At 48.1% G+C, this 23,703-nt stretch overlaps 1 protein-coding gene across 2 annotated transcripts in view; it reads right to left on the reverse strand.

The window, feature by feature from the left end:
- Positions 1 to 1,783: 1,783 nt before the first annotated feature.
- CLIP2 (CAP-Gly domain containing linker protein 2) overlaps positions 1,784 to 23,703 on the reverse strand; it is a 111,141-nt gene continuing 89,221 nt past the window's right edge. For both annotated transcript variants that reach the window (XM_019493382.2, XM_014608098.3), the window contains 8 exons: positions 21,300 to 22,244; positions 14,944 to 15,001; positions 14,229 to 14,312; positions 13,608 to 13,764; positions 13,198 to 13,357; positions 12,035 to 12,220; positions 8,170 to 8,232; positions 1,784 to 7,202 (listed from right to left, as the gene is read on the reverse strand). In XM_019493382.2, the coding sequence (XP_019348927.1) occupies positions 7,191 to 7,202; positions 8,170 to 8,232; positions 12,035 to 12,220; positions 13,198 to 13,357; positions 13,608 to 13,764; positions 14,229 to 14,312; positions 14,944 to 15,001; positions 21,300 to 22,244 (1,665 nt within the window). In that variant the 3' untranslated portion in view covers positions 1,784 to 7,190. The remainder of the gene's footprint in view (positions 7,203 to 8,169; positions 8,233 to 12,034; positions 12,221 to 13,197; positions 13,358 to 13,607; positions 13,765 to 14,228; positions 14,313 to 14,943; positions 15,002 to 21,299; positions 22,245 to 23,703) is intronic.

A 23,703-nucleotide genomic window follows, 5' to 3' on the forward strand; every position in this document is an offset into this window, starting at 1 on the left:
CAAAGCATGTATACCTTCTCCACCTGTGCTGGACCACTGATCACTAGGGAGCAACATAGACAGGAGCATTGAGAGTCTGGGGATTTTCAATTTCATAAATGTCACAGACATTAGGGCTGGAAGGGACCTCGGCAGATCATCCAGCCCCCTGCCCCAGGGACAAGAAGTCAGTTAGAGGAATGGCTGTGGTGAGGGGTGCAGAAAAGCTGTTGGCAAAACATCTAGGCTGCATATACACATGCAGGTTCACATATCCTAATTAGGACGAATCAGAGCAGAGCCGATTAATGCTCCACTTTCTAATTAGAATGCTCCAGCGTGGCCTCATCGTCACGTGTATAAGCCCCCAGGGGTTTAAAAATGGCTGCTGGGCCACTTTATCTAAACCTCATTGAATGAGGTTTAGGTAAAGCATCCTGCAGCCATTTTTAAACTTGCAGGGGCTAACACACATGATTGTGAGGCGTTTTAATTAGAGCTGTTCTCCAGGAACTGCTCTAATAAACCAACCCCAACTGCCCCGAGCACACGTATAGGAAGCCCTGTATTCACCATTACCAAAAACCCTCCAAGTGGGATTGTGGCTTTCTACCATAGCCCACCCTGGGGGTACCAGTTTCGGGTCCAGAGCCCAAGGCCAAGAGAACTCAACTCAGCTGTGGCCGCTGTGCCTTTCTGCAAAGATTGAGTCTTGCCTAGCTTGGCAGCAGACAGAAACGGTGCCTGGGCCCATAGTTTAGCAACTCTCCTAATTCCCACACTTAAGGGCACCTGCCACCATAGGCAGCATTGGATTCCCCCCATCCATCAGTTGTTACACTTGCATCCTGGTCTGATTTACAGCTACAAATCCAGAGCAATCTCCATTTGATCTCTATGCATTTATTCCCTCACTTAGTTCCTATAGAGGCCTTTGATTAAACATATATTAACATGAACATTAGCATCTAGGAGACTTGAGAGCCATTAAGCCTGATTTTCATAAGAAGTGAGGCCAGATTAGCGACAGGTGGCTGCTGCAATTCACTCCCCTCTCTCATCACGCATATTTTGAGAACATTAAAAACAATTACAAGTCGATTGAGCGCTTGGGAGAGGCGCTGGGTTGACAGCTCTGGAAATGGGAAACTTCTCTCCACAGAGCAGAAAGCAGCAGGATAAATCACTGTCCTACTACACCGAACCCAAGACTTTTGGCCAGTGTGTGGTGCCTGCTGTGCTTCTGCAAGCTTAGAGATAGGCCTGAGATCACTCGGTCACACCTGTTCATGATGGTGCATCACACTGCAGTGCAGTTCTGGCAATACCCTCCTCCAGTACCCACTTCTTCAACATACCTGCTTTTTGTGACCTTACTGCAGTAGGTTGCTCTCCTGCAGGACTTACGGCTGCTCTCACTAACACCAAGAGCAACTCTGCTGTTCAGGCCAGCAGGAGGACAGGGTGATACTACCTGACGACATGGAAGGAACCGTGTTATCAAGAAGGGATCAGTCTGTTTAATCTCCTGCATAGGACAAGCCATGAAGCTTCATCCAGTATCTCAATGTTCAAGCCCATAAATTCTTCCATTTGAATTTGACTCCGAAATTGGTGGCTTTGGTTACCAGGCCTACCGCTCTGTGCATATGTTCACCATTTTCCAGTGCTCACTGCGGTTCACCTACTAACTAGGGGAGAAACTTCCCATTACCAGCAAGCAAAAAGCATCTCCGAGGGTCATCACCGCCGCCTGGGCCTGTGTCCTGCTGGATGGAAGAGAAGGGATAGCAGCATACCTTGGTGCCTGACTTTAGCCACACGTTTTATTATTTTAGGATGAGCTCACCACACTTTAGCAAGCCAGGGGTGGGGTCTGTGGTACATGAATACATATCTGGAGTAGTTACACTTAGACTCAGATTTGTACAGAGTTTGTACAGAGGAAGGGAAAAAAAAATGAAGAATCAAATAACAAAATAGACATTAGCAGTCGAACCATTTTCTTCTTTTTTTTTTTTTTTTTTTATCATACTAACAAAATCAGATAGCCAAAAAATGACTAAGCTACAAAATCGTAATACATACTGTACGGGTAAAAGGTTATCATCCATTTATACATCTAGTATCGTCTTTATTCTGGTAACTTACAAGAGGCCTATAGGATTTTAGTGGATTAATAATTCCCTATGCCATAGTGTTGAACTGCTAAAAGCTGCCATGACAATGCAGTACTGGAATCTTTGTTAAGACTGTTACGGCTCCATTTGCATCTGTTGGTTTGTTTTAAATGAAACCATCATGCATATCTACTGAAAGCCAAAGGAACTGATCAGAGGTGGGGGTGGGCAGTAGCTGTTATGACTTGGCTAGAAATTTAGCACCCAGAGCTAAGTATGGCATTAGCATAGTATTGTGCGTCTGCTCCAGTTTTCTGAACCTGGCAAGAAGGGATAAAGCCAGCATTGCCACCCAAACACCTCTAGGGATTTTGTTTAGCCAGGAGGGCTGGGTAGAAATTGCTCATCTTGATCTGGAAGAGATTTCCCAGCTGGCCTGAAGACTTAATTTCTACAAAAAGTGTGTGCGGGGAGGACCCCAAGCCAATAAACCCTTTTACCAGCCAGTGAAGTAATGCAACAGATAGAAAGATTGAATTTCAACCAGGCAAGATCTAGGTTCATATAGGTTCACCACAAGCCACACCTGTGACTGAGATGGGTGCACTGACTGGGCCAGAAGACTGCTCAGCATTGACCTTGCATGTATATAACTCGCACTCAACACCCTTGGTTGAAGGGGAAAGTTGCTCCTTTCCACCGGACTCATTCTGCAGCTGCTGATCCCCAAGCGGCCCTCTGCACCCAGTACCAGGCATGAATCGGACATGGAGCCTACAGCGGAGACCACGGAGGGGTCACAGGAGAGAACCCGCCTTGAATCTGAAGAGCTTATTATTGTCGGGGCAAGTTTTTAAAAGGCACAGATGGGAGCTAGTCTCCCATGCCCTAGTTACTGTCAGTGGGAGCTGGAAGCAGAAAAGCTTTCAGCACCTTTGGCAGTCTCCCCCCAGTAATTCTGCCAGTGAGACAAAAGACTGTCAAGTCCTTTATATACCTGGGTTAATAGGCAAATATAGCAATAAGCTTATAAATAAATAGAGGGAACCTCTCACTCTCTGGGTTTACCCCTAATTTGGTCTCTGGCAGCTGGGACAAGCTTATACAGGATACTCAGACAGGCCTTGCGGTGGGCCCTCGGCACTGTGGGGATTTGTGACCTACACAATGCCCCAAGCCCCTGAAGCATGCATCTCCTGCTGCCTGAGCTCTCCTGAGCAAGGGTGTTTGTCCCTCCTTGCTGGAGAGCAAGGTGAGAACGCAAAGAGCTCCTGCCACATGGCTGGCACAGAGCCCAGGGTGGCATTGGCCATGTCCCAAGGGAACTGGCTCACTCCAAGGTGCTGATCCCTTTGCTCAGAAGTGTCTTTCAAAAGGACTAACTCGGAGCCTGGGGGGGTGGCACACTACTCCCCAGTGAAAGCATTCAGGCCTTCCCACCGGAGGCTAATCTCCACTCACAGGGAAGCTGCAGTGATCAGCCGTGCCCTGGGGAGCAACATGAATATTCACAGCCGGAGAAGAGAGTCAAAGCCAACTGCTGCACTTCCTGCAACTCAGCTGTCTCAGGTGCTGCTGGAGGGGGCTCCTGGCTGAGGGCACATGGCCAAATTCTCCAATGGTGTAAACTGGTGACACCATTGGCTTCAGTGGAGTTCTGTCCCATTTAAACCACCAGCATTTCGGCCCATAGAGCACAGAGCTATGCAGCGTCCCCAACCTGGGGGAGAGCAGGAAGCTACGCAGAGATGAGGATTCCCCTGCTGCAAGCCACTAGAAAACTCACCAGAAAGCAGATAAACAATGAGCTGGACCCCAACCTCCAGTTTGGGAAGGGCCAGGACCCTCTGTGCGCACATATAAGAATAGTCTTTCCCAGGCCTGATCTCAAACCTCTGGGGGCCATTTGCAGAAACACTCAGTCCTGCCCTGACTCCGCTCAAGTCACCGGGAGTTTTGCCCCTGACTTCAGCGGGCAGAGTAAGGCCAGTCCTGAGCTCTTTGCAAAATGCCGTCTCAACATGGCAGCCAGCTCCAGCTTGTTCATTATTCTTAGCATGATACTGAACACACTCACCCTGGGATTTCTCAGATGATGGATTGGGGGTCAGTGCAGTTTTGGTTCCTTTGTCTCCTGGGCTCTGAAAATACAAGCATTAGAGAACAGCTCGTGTGCTAATCTTCTCTGCAATCGCCTGGCATTGCTTAGACTCCTTGATTAGACGGGACCTCATCTTACCTTAATTCTTCTTTGTTCACCCACCCCATTTGTTCCCAAGTGGAGGCTGAAATCTCCTGATACACCTCAGCTCCCTGATACCCCTTCTCATCTCAACCCCCATTTTCAGCAAATATCCCAGCAGGTGAAGGCAGCCCAGGTCTGTCTCACAGCCCAGCAAGAGACTCAGTGACCACCTGAGTGAGGGCAACCGTGAGGCTCTGATCTTTCCCAGTTGCTGCAGGCTGCCCAGCACTTTGCTGCTGAAGAATTTAAGAATCACCAGAAGCAGGCTGAAGAAAATTGTACAGGGAAAGGAAGATCAATGTTCCCAGCCTGAGTAAAACGGCCCAGCTCTGTAGGGAGCCCGTGGAACAGTGCTTCGCCCTCAGAACTCAGGACTGCACCAGACTTGCTCTCTATGCCAGGCTTCCTCGCCATATGCCCTGCTGGGATCCCCATCCCATTAGAGGGATCCCATGCACTGAACAAGCAGTGCACACAGAGTAGAGATTTGAAGCTGGAAAAGACGAGATTTTGTTCCAGATGTTCCAGGAAGGTCAGAAAACAACATGGAGGAGGCGGCAAACTGATCAGGAGGCTTACATCATTTGTTGCGCTACAAGAAAGATGGCCAAAACACTGCCATTCCAGAGAAATGGGAAACAACTGGAAATGTGCACCTCCAACCAAGATCTTCCCCTGGTGATTCCATAAAGTTGGGGGAAAAGAGGAACAAGAAGAGCTGTTGCTCTCTATGGCCTAGTCTACACTATAACATTTTGCCAGCTGAGCTACCTTGGCTTACTGAGGGGAAGAAATTGAGTCCCCAAACTGATACTGCTGTGCCCACAAAGCCCTTGGGGCGGGCACTGCTAAGCTGACAGAAAAGACCTGTCATCAACTTGAATTCTGTCATTTGGGAAGGGAGCGTAACAGCCCGCACAGAAACCCCTTTTGCTGCTACACCAATCTCCACCAAGTGACTCTGCCACCATAGCTCTGTTGGCAAACCTAGGGCAGCAGCAGCCCTCTAATGCAGGCAAACCTAAAGATCACCCAGGGGAGCCAGGAGATTTCCCATTACGAATTACCTTCTCCCTTGCTGTCGTGCTGCATCAGTGCACGCCCTGCCTCTACTCACAGCTATTCCCATCCTACTGAAACATCGGGGCTTTGGAAGAATCAAGACTAAGTGCTACTCGCTGGGTTTCCAAAGCACTGAATGACGAGTGCTCCCTTGGATTTGCCGAGAACAGGGAAACTGTGTCTTAAACACTTTGGACCATATTTTACCCTCATTCCACCCGAGCCCGTGGGAGGTTAGTGCAAAGAATGAGACTAGAACATAGCCCTTGGAATGTATTTGCCCCCTGTGCAAAGCTCAAACGCTTACTGAGATGCATGCAAATGGATCCGCATATGCCCTACTAGTTCTCTGCACATGTGATCGCAGTGGGTACCATGTGCCAATCTGGGAACTCAACTGGGCTCGCAGGATCCCAGAGGCCCTTACAGTAACAATGTGATCTTCAATGCATCTTGTGGGGCACAATCCAGCAGCCCAGACCTCCCACTGTGTCAAGGAGAGAGAAATTGATGTGACCACCAGATATGGGGAAGAACTGAAATCAATCACAGCTGGAGATCTGCTCTACACAGGGCCTTGGTTTCAAGGCCTTTTGACACAATACACCCTTGCCAAGGATGCTCCAGCAGCACAAGGCCTGTCCCTTCCACTGAACTCCTGGGAAGACTTTGCTGAAGGGCCTAAACCAGCTATGGTTGGCGGGACACACAAATTTAACTTAATATTATGCAAGCCCTGTCCTTGTATGTATTGGTTGGAGTTGTGTGAAGAGAAGAAGGAAAGGGGTTTGAGATGTCTGCTTGACATGACTATGCCCAACACATGTCCTCAGATCAGTGGAAGTGTAGGGAATTTCCTGCCATGCAGTTCAGGAGTCTGAATCAAGTTGCTGCTTGCCAGGGAGAAGGAAGCTTTACATTGCACATCTAAAGAGCACCCAGCAACACCCGTGTACCACTGTGCTCCCACCTCTGGGCTCTGGCACAGCCAGTCCTGCTAAGGGACCTCTCAGTGCAGAGACAGACTAAGCAAAGCTGACAGAGGCACTCTCCCCTCATAAACACCAACTCCTAGACAGCAGCTAGTGACCTGGACTGAATTCAGTGTCTCCTCAAATCAGGTTGAACACGACACACCATCAGGAAAAATAAAGCAGAGTCTCTATGGTCTGGAGTTAAAGCATCTTCCATGCAGGAGAGGCAGCAGCGTTCCTCACTAGCTCTTTTTCTTCAGTGGGAGTGGACTCAGCCCTGGGGTTTTCCCTTGCCTGTGTAGTTCTTGAGAACATGGGGGTGGGTGGAAGAGGTGGAGAGAGACAACTGGCGTGCGTGCAACCTGTGGGAGTATGCTCAGCAGTTTCTTAGTGTCACAAGCAAATCGCTTCAGTGTTCCTCTGGGGTTACAAGGAGTCACCAATGATGTTCCAGCCACCGCGTCAGTCAGCTGTCAGCCAGGCCATGCCATCCAGGTGGGACTAACAGCACTGGTCTCCTTTGGCCAAAGCCGATTCCACAGTCCAAACCATAAGAAACCAAAACAAAGGTACCTTTACACAGGGACATCCCCATGCCCCGTTCTGGAATGATGCTCATCTTGGAAAATTTGGATCAGGGGATTGTTCTACTTCAGTCAGTTAGTACATTATAAACACTGTCCTGTCTGGAAAGTAAAAATACTGTGACTGGTCCTTAGGAGGTGCTTGAGCCAGATGTGGCATCCCTCGTCCTGTCCGTGCACAGGAGCTGATACTGGCGTGAAATGGTCCTCTCCGCCCCCTTCTCTATCAGAGCTTCTCCTGGAAGAAAGGAGATTGTGTTAGAGGAGAAAGCGATCAGGAGAGGTCAGGGGTATTATAAGGCTCTCTGGGAAGCTCACAAGCTGTTCTGCCTCAAGGAGGGATTGATCACTCTGCTGCAATTTATCTACAACCAAGGGAGAACAGCCATGATCTGAACTAATGACTCTTAGGTTCTTTTCACTAGTAAGATCTCAAAGCACCTCTGGTATCCCTCTCCCTGTGAAGCCAAGGCACCGAGCAGTGAAATGACCCGGTCACCCTCCAGGCCAGTGGCAGAGATGGAATAAGAATCCTACAGATCCCAGACCAGAGCTCTGGACACTAGACCACACTGCCTCCTGCCCCCCAGCCTGACTGAGGTACCTGGGCGGAAACAAAATTCAGAGACCAAGCACTGAGAAAACACAAGAGGGTAGGAGGGCGAGTGTCACCGGGACAGTGCATACCCTGAACCACACCACAGGCTTCAGAGGGGAAGGGGGAGAGAACCAATTAACTAGAGAAGGGTTTAACTCATGCTCAAATGCAGAGGGGAAGAGAACAAGACAGAAAGAGAGAAGGAGATATGAATGCTCATCTGAGTCGTCCCCCCACTCCTCCCCAATCAGTAACCCAAAACCCTGCAGAAATGACTAACTCCTTTCTCTATTCCTTTTTCATTTGCAAGGTAAGCTGAGGCTCCAGGGTCATGGTGAGCCACATCTCCAGTGACAGCTGACGTCTGTACTTTCACCTCCTGGCCAGGCTCAGCTGTAGCTGCAGTTGCTGGAGGGAAGTGCTTCACCCATGCTTGGGGAGAAGTGTTATGCGAAGCTCATTGTTCTCACCGTGCAACAGGATGGACAAGCTCTGCTCCCATGGGTATCCGCAGCCCAAGACCTGAAACCAGCACTGTGGGGGGCTCTACAGAATAGATCATGCACAGAGAGGTACAGATATATTTTAATGGCACTGCATAACCTACTTCTTGCTTGTGGGACTTATCCTGCTGATGGATCCCATTAGCAGAGGCAGCGTTCCCAATGGTCTGTAACAGAGAACAGGGGAAACTTGACTGAAGGCAGAAAGCATCAAACCCCAATACCTCCCCACAAGCAGCAACCTCCAGAGAGCGAGCTAGTCCCCCAGAATGGATTTAGTGTTCACTACAGTTGCTTTGTACTTGGAAATGAGAACATAAAAGCCCTGGCACTCCTGGCAAGTGGCTCCTGACTTTGTCATGGCCAGATCCCCAGAGCAGAAACCACTTTCTTCTTGCCAAGATAATTCATGCTGGCAGCTAACGTTGATACATTTCCTCTAGTGGTGATAGTACGGAGTCCTTCAAGTTCTGCAACAGCAATATCACCAGCAGGCAGTGAGGTAAGGCAGCCACCGAAGTGCAGAATGATGACATGCCAGGGTCCCCATCTACACTTACTGCATTCACCGCTGTTCAGTTTAGCAAGGGTGAATCGCTGAGACCAGTGATGGTGGAAGGTATAGCCAGTTCTGTACCTTCCCTACCATGTTATGTAACAGGGAGCGCCATCTACACCCCAGCTTCTAATCTCAGCACAACTGATAGATGGTTACTGAGCCTTTTAGTATAGGCCTAGCACAGAGGACATAAATTTGGATTTAAATTTGGGAAGCCTGGACCTTAGACATCTAGGGCTGAGCCTTGGGGGTTTTTTTTGTTAAAGGGAATATTTGCTCAGCAATGCATCCTGGCTGGCTGGGCATTACCTCTCATATGGTAACACATCATCTCAGAGCAGCAGCTTGGTCCTGGGGTGTTTCAGCCCTGCATTTCCTAGCCATTCCAATTTTCTACAATAAACTGCATCTTCCACACTGCAGAAGTCACCATGGCTGCGCCTGGAGAGTCATCAGATGCTAGAAATTTGACTCGAACTCTGCTGAGTACAAGGTCACGGGGAATGAGTAAACTGTGGCATAATTTGCTAGAAACTAAATAAAATCTCCCAGAGCAATTATTACAACTTCTTTGAGAACAAGTGCAAGTGCCAAATCCTTGTCATTTCCTGCAAGGCTGTGAGATCAGCGTCTCCAAAGACATGGCAGACGTGGAGATTTTTTTAAATTTTTTTTTATTACTGAGCTAAAACCTCGCACAGCTGTAGTCACAGCCACAGCAACAGGGAAGTGCCAATTACTTGACAGAGACAGATAGCACTATTAGGCCTCAGCTCCTGTAAGTCTTTAACTAACAGTGAGGCCAGCCATGCATATCCAGGGAACCCAGAGCACGCCGGCTGATAAGACCTTTAAGGGGAGAGCAGCAGCATCCAGTGTAATTAGAAATGTCCTTCTTCCGAACATGACAGAGGAAAGGCTTGGGGGACAATGGGAAAAGGGCACCGAGCAGCTCCCTATGCAATGGTGGTTGCTGTCTGAGGGGGGAAGAGGAGTCTGGTACTGCCTACAAGGCAGAAAAAGTGGGAAGAACGGGCTTGCTCTGAACATTGGCTTCAAGAGAAGCTCCAGATTGTATCACAATGTGCCTGCTGGTTTATTGACTAGAACAAGTCTCCTTTTAAGGGGCCAAAATCCTCATCCTAAAGGTCCTATATAAGCAAGTGCCCATTGACTTCCCTCCCTCAGGAAGAGGAAGAACGGGTGTGCAACTGGGACACCATGCTGAAGCACTGCAGGCTTGGAATTGAACCTTGCCCCCACTAAAGAGTCCCTTTCTGACCCTGAGCAAGCTATTGAAATCCATGGGAGGTGGGAGCTTCGATACCATTAAAAATCTGGTCCCTCATCTCTTTGGGCCTCAGTTCTATACTGTGGAAAAGTGCTCTCACTCATCCACATGCAGAAATTCAGTGTTTTGTCCTTTCAGGAAAGGAGTGACTTATTTTTGGACCACCTCTGGAGAAGCAGCAGTCTCTCTTTTCACATTTTATCACAGCAAAGCTAAGTATTAGCTCCTGAGGCAATACCCCCTTCTCTACCGAAGTGCAGTACAGTCCATCATAATACACACAAATCACACGCACACCAATTCCGGGGAAAGTTTATGCATCATTAGATGCTCCTCCAGGACTGCATTATGCCACAGACCCCAGCACACCTGTCATAACTACAGCCATGCCACATGGTGCAGAACAAAAAGCCAGGGCTTTGAGTCACCCAACAGGCGGCTCTTTTCATTGCATTTTTGGATCTAGCAAGAATCAGCTGAACTCAATCTTGTGTTGTCAGCTTAAGATGGTGAGATCTTCAGGGAAGGGACTATTTTTTGTTTTGTTTTTGCACAGTGCCTAGCCCTCTGCTCCTTCACTGGGGCTTCAAAACATGACTCAACCACAAATTTCAAACACAAAGAAAAATTTAGGGAACAAGCTCTCTCTCTCCCTTCCCCCTCCATTCCTTTCATTAGAAGATTTTGTTCTGCTCTTATGGAGAGATGCAGGACATGCATAGGTCCAGATGACCTCCCATCAAGTGTTAGGTCTTGTAACAGTACAGTATGGAAAAGGATGAAGGAATCACCCCAGCTAGGCTCTGGGCCTCATGGCTTGTTACATCATACCACACAGTATTAAGCAACCACCTGAAGGTGAGTTATCTGCAGCATATGCTTGCTGCAAGAGAGACATGTTTTTGGAACAAAAAAAAAAAAAAACTTAGGGGAGGAAACAATCACAGGAGCACATGGTACTGCATCTATGAGATGCAAAGAGATTGGAGACTTGAGAAAAAACTACAGTAAGGAAAGCAAGAGAGATGAAACAAGGGCTTAATGTGAAGAAGAGGACACTTCACAGTTCCTCGAAAGAACTGGAAGGCTCTCAGAGATATGGGTAAAGGACAGGAGAGACTCAGCATGTTAAAATAAATTAAACTCACTCGCAGCCTCCACTTTCTCAGAGGCAGCTGCAAGACAGATGCTAGGAGCGGTTCTAAATTTCCCCAGGGAAGTCAAGGGATGTGCTGGAGGCAACCATGAGGACACTATGGCAGGTACTGGAGACACGGGGCATTTGAAGTCTGACAAAACACCCAGATGAAGTCCAGACCACAAACTGAGAGGGAACTGGCAAAAGAGCAGGAGAAAAAAAAAACTCTCACAGGAAGGGCGAGAAGCTTGGACAAACAGACTGCAAGGGGATGAAGTCTGAGGAGAACAGAGGAGGGATGAGACCAAGCTGCAATTTTCCCTTTCCCTTTATCATTTTAAAGGACATTGACAATGGTGAAAGACAGCCTGAGCCTTCCAGCTACCCAGGCTGCACTGAAACCAATATCAAATATAATACAAGAAAAGCAAGCGTTCGTCCCAGCATTAGGCCAATTGAAAACCTACTTATGGCAGTCCTAGAAAAGAACCAGTTGTTAGGCCATTCTTCTCTTCTCTATATACTCGGTGTATATTGTATAAGTGTACACAGATGCAACACAAACACCTTTGCTCCCATCTGAGGCAATGAAATGCAGACATCTCTGGGGCGAGTCATTGTAGAGATTTAAAAATCCTCCAGCAGCTCCAAATTTACAGCATAGGGAAGACAATTAAGCTTACCTATATTATTCTCATTGCAGTGGAAATTTAAATAGGTAAACTCTAATTGCTTATGTTGTCATTGGGCTCAGGACACCGGGGTTAAAACCTGCTCTTGCAATGAGTGCTGTGGGGTCTTTAACACCCCACAGATGGTCACTGGGTTGGCTTTAAGCCTCATTTGAAGGACAGCATCTCTAGCCATGCAGTGCCTCTGTGATGCATGTCAGAGGGAATTGTGCTGCCTTCCTACAGCACCATTTTATAGCCATGGATGGTGCAAGAACCCATCATGCGAGTGCAGGAGGAAGTGCTCTACCTGCGTCTTCTCAGAAGAAATTCTCATGGCCTCCATGAGCTTCTCCATCTGGTGCCCCTGCTCCAACGCGTTCCTCAGGACGTCCTCGGTGCTGACCAGCCGGTGCTGCAGCCGGATAACCTCCGAGTCCGATGAAGAGTCGATCAGGGAGTACCGCCTTTGGTCTGTTACTGACTTCTCTTTATCCTTGAGAGTTAAAGGTTAAAAAAAAAAGTCAGGTTCGACTCATCTGAACACAGGAACTACGAGAAAAGCACATTAGTGCCAGATTCTGATTTCAATAACAGACTGGGGAAGATGGGAGGTTTGGAAAGAGGCAAGCATGTTAAATGTAACAAAGAACAGCTCAGATGCGATTCCATGGCAGCCTTTGAGAGTCGGGTGTTTAAATCTTCACCACGAGAGGGTGCTGAAATCTGCAACAACTTCACAGGAGAAAACCTAGTTCTGGAAAACAACCAAGAGTCTCATTTATTGTTCTTGTCAACTCCACTCTTTCTGAGATAAATAGAACAGGAGCATTATCCTTCCCCCATGCCTTATCAAGAAATAAACAATAGGAGGAAACAAGCAGGCTTGATTTTTTTTCCCCTGATTCTATTTTTTTTTTTGTTTCTATTCTATTTTAGAAAATCTGACATGGTTTTGATGAATAGAAAACATGTTAGCTCTAGTTATTGCTCAAAATGGAAAGTCTAGGATTTCCCCCCCCGCTTTTTTTTTTTTTACAAAACAATCTGTATGCATGTGTAGGTGGCGATAAAGGGTAAATAGATCCTATGGCTCCGGTTTTGTGGATTTTATTATGATTCATATAGCAAAATAAGTGCATGTACAGCTTTAAGCATCAAGGATGAAAGAATGTGGCTAACTCTCATGATTTTATGACAAGTATCACAGTAGCTGGCATTTGTTCTGAGAGCCCCAGGACCTGGAGGCATGTGATTATGACACAACCTCAGCTTCCACTGAATCAAAGTATGTTTCTAGCAGTCGAGATTTCTTTTTTTTTGGGGGGGGGGAGGGAACACATTCAAACCAAACCAATCTCCCCTCAAAAATGTACCCCACCCAAGAGGGAAGGAAGTCCTGCAACCCCCAGGACACAAAGCCCTCTCAACCTCCTGTGCCAACCAGCCAGACTGGGTTTGCATTGGTCTTACCAGCACTATCAGCTTCTCTCTTAGGCCCTTGATGTCATCTTTGAGCTTCTGCTCCTTCAGCCTCCACTCTGCTTTGTGCACCTCTCGGCTCAGGTCTCTCTCCGGCCCCGGTGAATGACGATTAGCTTCCAGTAATAAAGCCCGCAACTCATTCAAGCTCCTAGAGGAAACAGAGGCTAACATTTTTTCAGCTGCCCATAGAGCATGGTGGGGGAAAGCAGCCTTAGATCTCTTAACTACTTCTCTCAGCTTTGCCCGAGGAGGCAACATGAGGTGCTTTTGAGAGTCCCTCAGGATAAGCAAATGGCATTCTGCCTACGGCTACATTCAGGGTGTGTATTGTACACGCAAGCGCCCTCCGAAAGGACCATAACACTACAACCCCTGCATTTACTTCCTGAAAGACTGACCTTTCTTTTTTGAGTAGCTCCTGGCTAATCAGGACCAACTGTCCTGAAGCATCATGGGTTTTCCTGGACAAGGTGTCCAGGTCAGTTTCCAACCTTTTCTTCTCCTTCAGCAATGAATCCGTCTTCTTCTCTGCAGATTTGCTTTTATTTTCCAACGCTGGAAAAGAATATGGGAAAATTGTCAACCGGTCCCTGCTTGCACCCCTTTTCTGGTGGCTTCCTCTTTCAGTGCCCATTCCTCCAATCCTGTCACTGGTCAGCCATCCACCAACTGCCACCAGAGTCCACGAGTTACACGGACTTAGCAATATCCAGGATATGACCTGTCTAGGCAGAGATTTCAAGAATGATAAATGCAGCTGCATTTATTTATTGGCTTCTCAAGTTTGTTAAGATCCTATGGCCAGATTATCTTCCCTTGACATATGAATTACTCCAATGGAATTTACTGAGTCCTTCTGGAGGAGTTTTGAGAACAATCCACTGCTACAGGATAATTGCATGCTTTATGTGCACATACATTGCACCATTGCTTTAGCCTATGAGCCCAACTTCTCCTTGTAAAGACATGGGTACAAAAGACCATAGAGTTCCCACTAGCACTGGATTAGGGAAACTTACCACTTACTTGGGCCCTTAGAGTTTCAGTCTGGGAGACCAGTGATGACACCTCTTTGTCTCTCTTACTCAGTTTGTCTTGCAGCTCTTTAGATAAATAGAAAGTGGGGAGGGGAGAGGGAGAGAGAGATTACACCCTTGGAAATTGCTTTGCCCAGTCATACATATAATGAAGGTAAAGGGTTGCATGGAGGGCTCCCTAGCCAAGACTCGCACCAAGTGCAAACATGTACACGTCCATTCCCGAGATCAGCTTTTCTCCAAGTTGTTCAGATCTGGGTCTATAACTTGGTCCATTTCAGAGAGAAACCACCATACAATCCATCCCCAAATACCACCTTATCCATGATTTAGCTGCACCTAGTTTTTGGGTTTTGTTGCAAACTCTTATCCGATTTGCAGAAAGATAAAGGGCACAGACCAAATTATTCTAGCCAACAGCACTGTTTCCACCAAACCACAGGGCTGGCTTATATTACTAGTCTACAGTGGGGGAAAAAAAGCATAATACAGTACTCCACTGTTTTTGCTCAGACAGGTGTGCTTGAAATGCAAAAGCCAGAAAACCATTGTGATCTACAAGATACATATGGGTGGCTCCCCAAGCCCTCTTCAGGGAGATGTTTCTGCTAGAGCAAAAAAGCAAAAGACAGGTGGAAGGTACATAATCACTTGAAACAAAGCACTTCAACAGAACTAGGACAGTTCAATTTATTACCTTCCATGGTCTGCTTCATTTTTATCTTTTCTTCTGAAATATCATTTGTTTCAATCATCTGAAAAATGCAAAACATCCATATATAGAATAACTGCTGCTCTGTGCTATTATTCTGCCATAGCATCAAAGAAAGCCAGTGACCCTGAATTGAAAACACTAACCAAAGAATAGGAACACAACTTGCAGTGTCCTTAATGTCTTAATATCTAATGAGACAGATTTACACCCTTCTTAGCAATCAAATGTGTATTTGCTCAAAGAGACAGTAGCCATTGGACCCAGCTCAGTACTTAGCTGTCTACATAACTGAAGGGAAGACCCAGTTTCCACAAGAAGGACCAATTTCCACTCATAGATTCATAGATGTTAGGGTCGGAAGGGACCTCAATAGATCATCGAGTCCGACCCCCTGCATAGGCAGGCGACCCCCTGCATAGACCCCCACTCATATGACAGTGCCTGAACTTTGCTGTTTCGGGGTGGGAGGGAAATCAGCACCCGCAAAGTTTACATGGAAATTTTAAACACCCAAAGACTGGGAGAGTAGGGTGGGAAAATGCTGATCTGGGGCTGATTTGTATCAGGCGCCAAGGATAAATCATGGCAAGATCCTCTACTGGGATGAGCATTATTGGATGCACTGGCTTTTGAGCACTCAATCTGAGACATCTGAAAGGAATACAACTGTCAGCAAAATGGGTCTCCAGATACTTCAGAAATTCAAGCCTTTTTAAAGGGCTTTAAGGGGCCCAAAACTGAAAGTCACTTAAGGAAATGCTGGCCTAAGAGCATCTTTTGTGCCTTTCCTTTTGGGTATGTCCATACTGCAGTTACAGACAACAAGTTGGGCTAGTTTACTCTTCTGAAAAACTAACGTAGGTACCTCTATCTATTATATTGCAATTGCTACTGTGACTGCACAATCGACATGCACTCTGAATATACAGAGCTGTGCTGGGATTTACAGCAGCGATTCAATGCATGCTACCAATAGCGCTCCTAGTTCCCATTCAGAAAAATAAGTATGCACATAAGTGAACTGCAACCTTAATGATTTTTTCTTTATGTTGACTTCAGAAGAACTTTTGCAAACACTTAAAGCCCAGCAAAGTCACATCTACTCAACAAAACAGGGAAGCATGTTTTTAAGGGCTGTGTGTAAATGGTAGTCAAATTAATCATCACTGAGTTCAGTGGAAGCTGCAGCACACCCTGAGGTTATAGTACTTGCATCAAGCATGACTCCAGCAGAGGAATTGTTTGTTAGTTAGCAACAAACCTGAAGCTCCTTCTTGGAATACGTGGAAAAGCTGGAATCTATATACTCAGCAGCTGTATTTGTTTCCTTCCTATTTGTTATTTCCAGACACATCAAACCCAATCCATTACATGCTGCATAGGGCAGGTTAACACAGAAGCCAGCTGATTTGTAGGGCTGTGCAAAGCTTTGGTAGCCGATTCAATTTGGAGGAGATTCAGCCTGATTCAGCGGCCGAATCTCCGAATCCAAATTGAACCGGGAGACCAATTAAAAATCTCCGAATCAAATCGGAAGCCCCCTGAATCGATTCAGAAGATTCAATGCCAATTTGGAGCTTCGGCCATAGACTAAATAGGCAGCAGTCCTCACCATGCTGGACACAGCTGTCTCCAGCTGGTAAAGTCTGTTGTGGTGGGTGGAGGGAAGGGGCATTGGGGGGGGGGGGTGTGAGGGCAGATCAATGTCCCCACAGCACAGGATGGATTGGGGCTGGGACAAGGTGCCCAGCTGGGCTGGGGGGGTGCGGGACTTGAGGACTCCTGCCACCATGTGCCGCTGGTCTGGGAGGGCATGGGAGTGGGAGTGTGCTCCCAGATCTGCACGGGGCGGGCTGCCCGGGGTGCGGAAGGGGGGCTGGGAGCACAGCCTCCCCATACCTCCCAGAAAAGCCCCAGCTTCGCCCCAGCTGGGTGACCAGTGGCAGGGCATGGTGGTGGACGCGTGCACCCAGATCACGGAGGGGCTGGCAGCAAGGGCTACGGGGAATTTTAGGATGGCTGCAGCCCACCCATCGCCTCTGCTCCACTGCTCTCTGTGGGGCAGGCAGAGCCAGGGATGCGCTCCGGGCTGCAGCTGGGGCTAGCCTCCTGCAGCGGTCTGGCCCAGCCCGTCCTGCGCAGATCCAGGAACATACGCCCGCTCCCATGCCCTCCCGGACCAGTGGCACGCAGTGGTGGGAGCCTCCCTCCCCGAGTCCCGCACCCCCCACCTCTGCTGGGCAGCTTGTCCCCAGCCCCAGTCCCAATCCCTCCTTTGCTGTAGGGGGCACTGATCTCCCCCCCCCACCCAAATGCCCCTTTCCTCCCCCCTCTGCCCACCACAACAGACTTACCAGCTGGAGGCAGCTGTGTCCAGCATGGTGAGGATTGCTGCTTGTTTAATCTACGGCCAAACCTCTGAATCTGCACCAAATCTTCGGATCTGAAGCGGCCAAATCAAGTCAGGACAGTGATTCGAATCACTGAATCGAATCACTGTCCCTCCGAATCCACAGCAAATTCTTGCCGCTGTGCACAGGTCTACATATTTGCCCAGTATTTGGCTATTTCCACAAACACTGGGGCTGATGCAGGTGGTAGCAGAGCGACAAGTAACTCTGTTGCCACCGGAGAGCTCACATCTGCCCGCAGAACTTGGCAGCATACCACAGTCTCCCGAGTCAGCAGCCCACAGGCTGAGCAGGTGAAAAGGCTTCACCCGATGCCAGACAACAACTGTTTGATCAATTAATCACTTCTACCCGGGCGCTTTTAAGTGGCTTGCAGGGCATCCAATGCTGGAGCCTGAACTGATTCAGTCTTTGCAGGTTAGTCTAACCTGCCTAGATTGAACCAATGTGCAAGTGAACAGACATTCACAAAATGCAGGCACATGCCTGCAGTGGCTCAGGCCAGGAGCTGGGAGATGCTAGAGCAGCCCTCGGCTTCAGGGAAGCTGTGCTGGCGGGGCATGGCCAGCCATGGCAGTAGCTTGCAGTGAACTGGCCATAGAGGGGGTTTAATTCCCCCCTCCCTGTCCCACCAGCAGACCAGAGCCAAGGTCTGCTGGGTGCTCCCCCCCCCCGCCCCCCGGCTGCAGTGGTGGGGCATGGCCCCCTGAAGCAGAGGGGGCAGAGAGGGGGGTAAATCCCCCCTCTACACAGGGGACCACAGCTGCGGTCCGACTACTGACACTTGCTCCCTGTGCAGGGCAAGCAACGGGATAAGCTCCCTTCTGCCCCCTCCACCAGACATCGGAGAGAGGAGGGAATAACCCCCCTATCTACCCCTTGCCTAAAGGGCCCTGCTGGCTGGCCTCTGGCCGGGCCCACGACTCTGCCACTCAAGTGGTGAAGGGGAGTGACCCTGATGGGGCTGCAGCCCCTTACTATGCCCTGGAGCACGAGCCTCTTCCCGGCAGGGTGGGGCATACTGCAGGGCAGGGAAAGCTGCCACAGACTGCACGGGTCGAGCAGCGGTGGTGCTAGGGGGGTGTGTGGCCCCTTCCAAGCCCCAGTGCTGCCGTCTGCCCAGCACAGTCCATAGCAGCTCTGACCCCCACTTGCTGCCTCCCCACCAGGAAGAGGCTCATGCTCCCTGGACATCAGAAGTGGGGGGGCTGCTGCCCCATCAGGGCCCTGCCCCCTCGCTGCTCCAGCAGCAGGGCAGGCATACAGCCAGAGGCCGGCTGGTAGGGCCCCTTAGGTGGGGGGCAGAGAGAGGAGTTATTCCCCCCTCTCTCCGGCATCTAGCAGAGGGAGCAGGAGGGGGCTTATTCCTCCACTTGCCCAATGCAGGGAGTGAGCAGCAACAGTGGCAGTCAGACCCTGCTGCAGTCCCTCAGGGGCAGAAGGGCTGGAAGGGGGGGAATAACTTTTGTCCCTGCCCCCCCTTAGGGGGCCACACTGGCTGACCTCTGCCCATGCCCCCAACGCTGCGGCAGTGAGGGGGGAGTGCTGGCAGAGCCCAGCTTGGGTCCATGGGACAGGAGGAGGGAATTAAACCCTCTCCCTGGCCAGTTCACTCAGGCTACTGCCAGGGCTGGCCATGCACCTGCTGCTGGAGCAGCCACTGGAGACATGCAAGTCCATGCTGGTGAGACGGGGGTAGGGGGATGGGAGGTGCAACAAACCTCTTTTCTGCTTCCTTCTGGGGCCAGTGCCTAGCCAGGTCCCCACCCCGCCTGTCCCTGCTCCAGCTGGGGAGCATAAAGGGTGGGGCAAGCCCTGCTCAGCTGGAGCAGAGAGAACAGCCCAAAGAGCATGCTGGGATGCTGGGGGACTCTGGTTTAACTTAAAACAGGAAGGCTTCTGGGACAGAAGTTGCATAAACCAGTTTGAGCTCAATCAGTCTGATACTACATTCAACCAAGTTTCTCTCAAATCGGTTTTGGCCATTTTGAAACTGGTTTATGGGCACTGAACTTCTGTTCTGTTACAGGTTTAAACTAGTTTCTCATCACTTAAGCCATTTAGGTGTAATTTCTGTCCCTAGCTTTGGAGTTGTCCATTTATTTTAGTTGGGGGGGATTGGCTTTTACTCCTGTGCATTTACTCTTCTTTGGATCTCTTCCATATTGCACTGACATCCTGTAGTAATAAACCCACTACATTTTCTTAGGGGACCTGCACTCAGAGCCTGTGACTAACTAGGACAAAGGACGCATGTTGGACATGTCATTAACACTTAAAATTCCTTCCACTTTCTTTGCTTCTCTCCTTTCCGTCCTAGCTGATAAACATACCTTTAATTGTAACATCAAGCCCAAATTGCCCTTAATTTTACTATCATGATCAAAAGCAAGGGAATTACTTGGGAACAGTAAAGTTAAGCTCATGCATAAATGTTTACATGACTGAAACCCTGGTTTGGGAACAGTCGTGACATTCCATGAGTGTATTTTTCAAACCAATGTTCTCAAGCAAACCACATATATTTCCAGACTTGCTTTGGTCTCTTGTATTCCAAGGGGCCAGGAAATCTCTCTTGTTATAAATGTCCTTTTCATTTAGTGTCTGGTACAAAGCTGAAGTACAGGCAAGGGATACAAACTCACAGTGACTGTGCAGCAATTTTTCCATTCCCCAGTATGAATGGGGTGAGCAAGTTGCAGACAAATCCATATGTCATCTCATAAGGATGGGATGGTATTGTGTAACAGAAAGCAGGGTATAATCGCTGCAAAGCCTCTGGAAAAGACACCTATAATAAGCTTGGATACAACAGACAGTTGACCCCTCCATGATAATGATGGTTATAGTTACTGTCTGGCTTTCAATGAGCATTTGTAATCAGATGAGTCAACTTTGAGACGGGCATTTTGTTGCGTGCAACACTTTTCTTGGATGGCTGACTTTCCTTCCCCTCCCACCAACATGAGACTGCTCCCTTCAGCTCCATGATAACCTTCCTTTGTAAACACGCCTGCCTGGTCAGGGCTTATCAATGTTCCCATTTTACCTGACCAATTAAACAAACCTTCCCAACCTACAGAGCAAAACCATGACAGCCAGGGCTAGAGCTAGTGACCCATTCTCAAGCCCTCCACATTCATACTTCCTCCCTGATGGTGCCCATTGATTCTGTGGCATGAGAAAGGTCACAGGGGTGCCATGGGCAAGCTTCCAGGTGTGGGCACAGAAACTCACGCTACATTTAAAACCTCCATCCTGATCACTCAGTACTTCCTTGACTGACGTACTTGTGGAGAACATGGGAAAGACCTCAGCTTTGTCTACTCGTGACTGCTGGCATTCATCTTCTAAACCAGCTACCCAAGTTGAGTCCCAGCAGAATCCCCTCTCAAGTGCTCCCACTTAAGGCATGAGCTAGGCAACAAGCTCCGTTTCTTCTTGCAGGAAATGCCTCTTCCTCGTGCTCCCTTCACCCCCATACCCAGAGTGGGCCTCTCCGGTAATGTGATAGGTTGCCGTAGCACTCTGGAAACAGCTGTATTGCTGAAGTACCTCATTAGCCAAGAATGCTACTTGATTGGGAAGAGACTCTCCTTCCCAGAGCCCCTCAGCAACTGCATTACTGTCAGCGCTAAAGAATAAAACCAATTCAGCTTTAAAACTCAAAACATCTCCTACTTGCTGCCTTTCATCTCCTTTCCCTTCTAATTCTATGTCTGCATTGAAACCAGCTCTCCTGTTTTCTTGGCAGGGGAAACATACGTGCAGTACTGGGGCTCCATTCAGAAAAATAATTGGAGAGATTGATGGATGCTAAAAATAATAAGCTACTTTGAAGCCTAGAAGCCCACGAAAATGAAGGCTCATTTGAGGAGAAAAACCAGCACGGACGAGACAATACAAGCAGAATAACCCAACCCATACATTTGCGTGCTGAGAAGGATGCAGGGCCTCCATGGACTGCAGTTTGTTCTCCAAGACGAGCACTTTTTCCTGGAGTCTTTGGATCTCCTGCTTACTCTGGGCCTCTGTTTTCTGTAGCGTCTCATAGTCCAACATCTTCTTCTCAGCCAGAGAAATCTGTTCTTTCAAGAAAGCTATTGCTTGTGTCTGGTCTTTATATTCACCGTGTAGCTTCTCCAGTTCGTGCACTCTCAGTTCGGCATCTCGGTACTTGTCCTTCATGTCCTGAAGTTCTATAAGGTGCTGGTTGGTTTTGATTTCCAGTTGCATTTTCCAGTCATTGTTGCTTTTTTCCATTTCTTCCCTGGCCTCCTGCAGCTTCAGCTTCAGACTTTCTTTCTCCTTTATGTGAACAGCAGTCTCAATATCATGCTTGGCTTTAAGGTTCTCCAGCTCAAGCTGGTGCTCCATCTTTATGCTCTCTACCACGGCTTTCAATTCTACTATCTCTTTGTGCTGGGTTTCAGACCCTGTGTTGAGGGTGGCTTTGAAATCCTCCAGGGACTTCTGATGGTCAGAAGCCAAGGTGTCCAGCTTGGACTTCCAGTTGTCCATCAACCCCATATTCTCATTGGTGGCTTGCTGAACTTTATGTTTTAGGTCAACTATTTCCTGGGAGTACTTTTCATTCGTGGCTTTCAGCTTCTCCATCTCCAGCTGGTATTTCTTCAGGGTCTTCTCATACCTTTCCTTCAGCTGACTGCTCTCTTTTTGGTGCTCTTTGTTAGCAGACAGCAGTTGGTCTCGCAAACGAAGAGCCTCTGAATGCAAGCCAAGGTTGTGCTCAGGAGTCTCGGCCTGATGGGAGTTCTTTAGACACTGTCTGAGCTCCTCCACTTCACTGTGCCTGAGACTCAGCTCTTCCTCCAGCTGCAGGATTCTCGACTTCTCTTCCACCGTGGTCAACTGAAACAATAAAGAAGAGACGTGATAGTTCATTTCCCACCTTTCTTTGCTGTTTCTTTTCTACAGCAACAGTAAATCCCAAGCACGTTAGTCAAAGTTTAAGAAAGAAAAACTACATCCCCAATCCAATTCCAATTTTTACACCAGGGTAATTACTGCCAAGACTTTCTGGTGACAAGATCTTTCTGCCAGTTTTAATTCTTGCTGCCAACCTGACTTGCCGGTTTTCACAAGAAACAACATGTCTCTTTAAAATGACTGCTGAAATATTAGCTCCCTGGAAGCGACAGCAATTTATTAAAAATAATGTCCTGAAATTCCATTATATTTCTGTACTGGGCTGCTTGCCAAATGACACACAGAGGAAATAATACTGTGCACTCAGAAATACTGTAGGTATTAAAGCCAGGATCATGTGCATCACAGATATTGCCTTTATTGCTCAGCAGTTCTGAGCTTACAACTCCCTGAGCCGAGCTGATGTACCCTGGTGTAAAAAGAAAGGGACTTCTATGCACAAAGACTTGTTAGAATTTATTAGCAAAGTAAAATAAGGGAGAATGCTTGAGGATGTGAAGACAAACAGCTGGCCATGGATGGGCTTTTGAGCAGCTTCTTGGCTACCTACTTCAACCTTTCTGCTCTGCAGATCATGGAGGAGGCCTGTGTGGAGTTGCAGGGGCTACGGGCCTATGACAGAAGGACCGATCAGAAGAAAATGTTTAATAAGAACACCAACCAAACAAGTAGATCTACAGCATTTCCTCATCTAGCATCAAAGCATAAATCCATCAATTCCATTTCTAATTGACGAAGTGTTTTGAAGTCACCTAGCCGATCTGGACAGCCGAGTCCCACTCATTTTAATACAGACTGGGTGCTCCAATCCCTTTGGCCAGCTGGGAAAATCCTTGTCTTGATTATTTTCTTCGGCGATTCTTATAAGTTCAGAAATGACAAATCCACTCATTAAAAAACAAAAAACAAAACAAAAAAGAAGTCAACCACGCTCCCTGCTACATCGCACTCTTTCCAGATAAGCTTCTGGGAAGGCCTGGTGTATCACTCCTCTAAAGGCATCTCCTGCCTTCCCATGTAGAGTCTAACCAATCCCAGTGACCAAGGCTGTTTCTTAAAACCTAAGGAGCAATTCCACTTGGACATGCCACTTGGTTTGGTTTTTTTATCTCAAATTGCAGCACCCACAACAGGAAGAAGGATGCTGGACATGATGAATGGAATGCTGTTATTTCCTACTGTAGCACAAAAGAAACCTCTGGAAGCAGAAAAATGAATCAGGCAGGGTTTAATTATGGTTATTTATATGGCCATGTTAATCCAACAGTGAACAGTGAAGAGCTCATGTGTCAAATGGTGCCATGGGGCTGAGAAGCCAACTCAAGTCTCCAAAACGAGTCACCACACAAGAAGCGGAGGGGAAAATTATATGGGGCTACTG

The sequence above is a fragment of the Alligator mississippiensis genome, chromosome 14 (assembly GCF_030867095.1).
Source record: "Alligator mississippiensis isolate rAllMis1 chromosome 14, rAllMis1, whole genome shotgun sequence".
NCBI classification, from domain to species: Eukaryota; Metazoa; Chordata; order Crocodylia; family Alligatoridae; genus Alligator; species Alligator mississippiensis.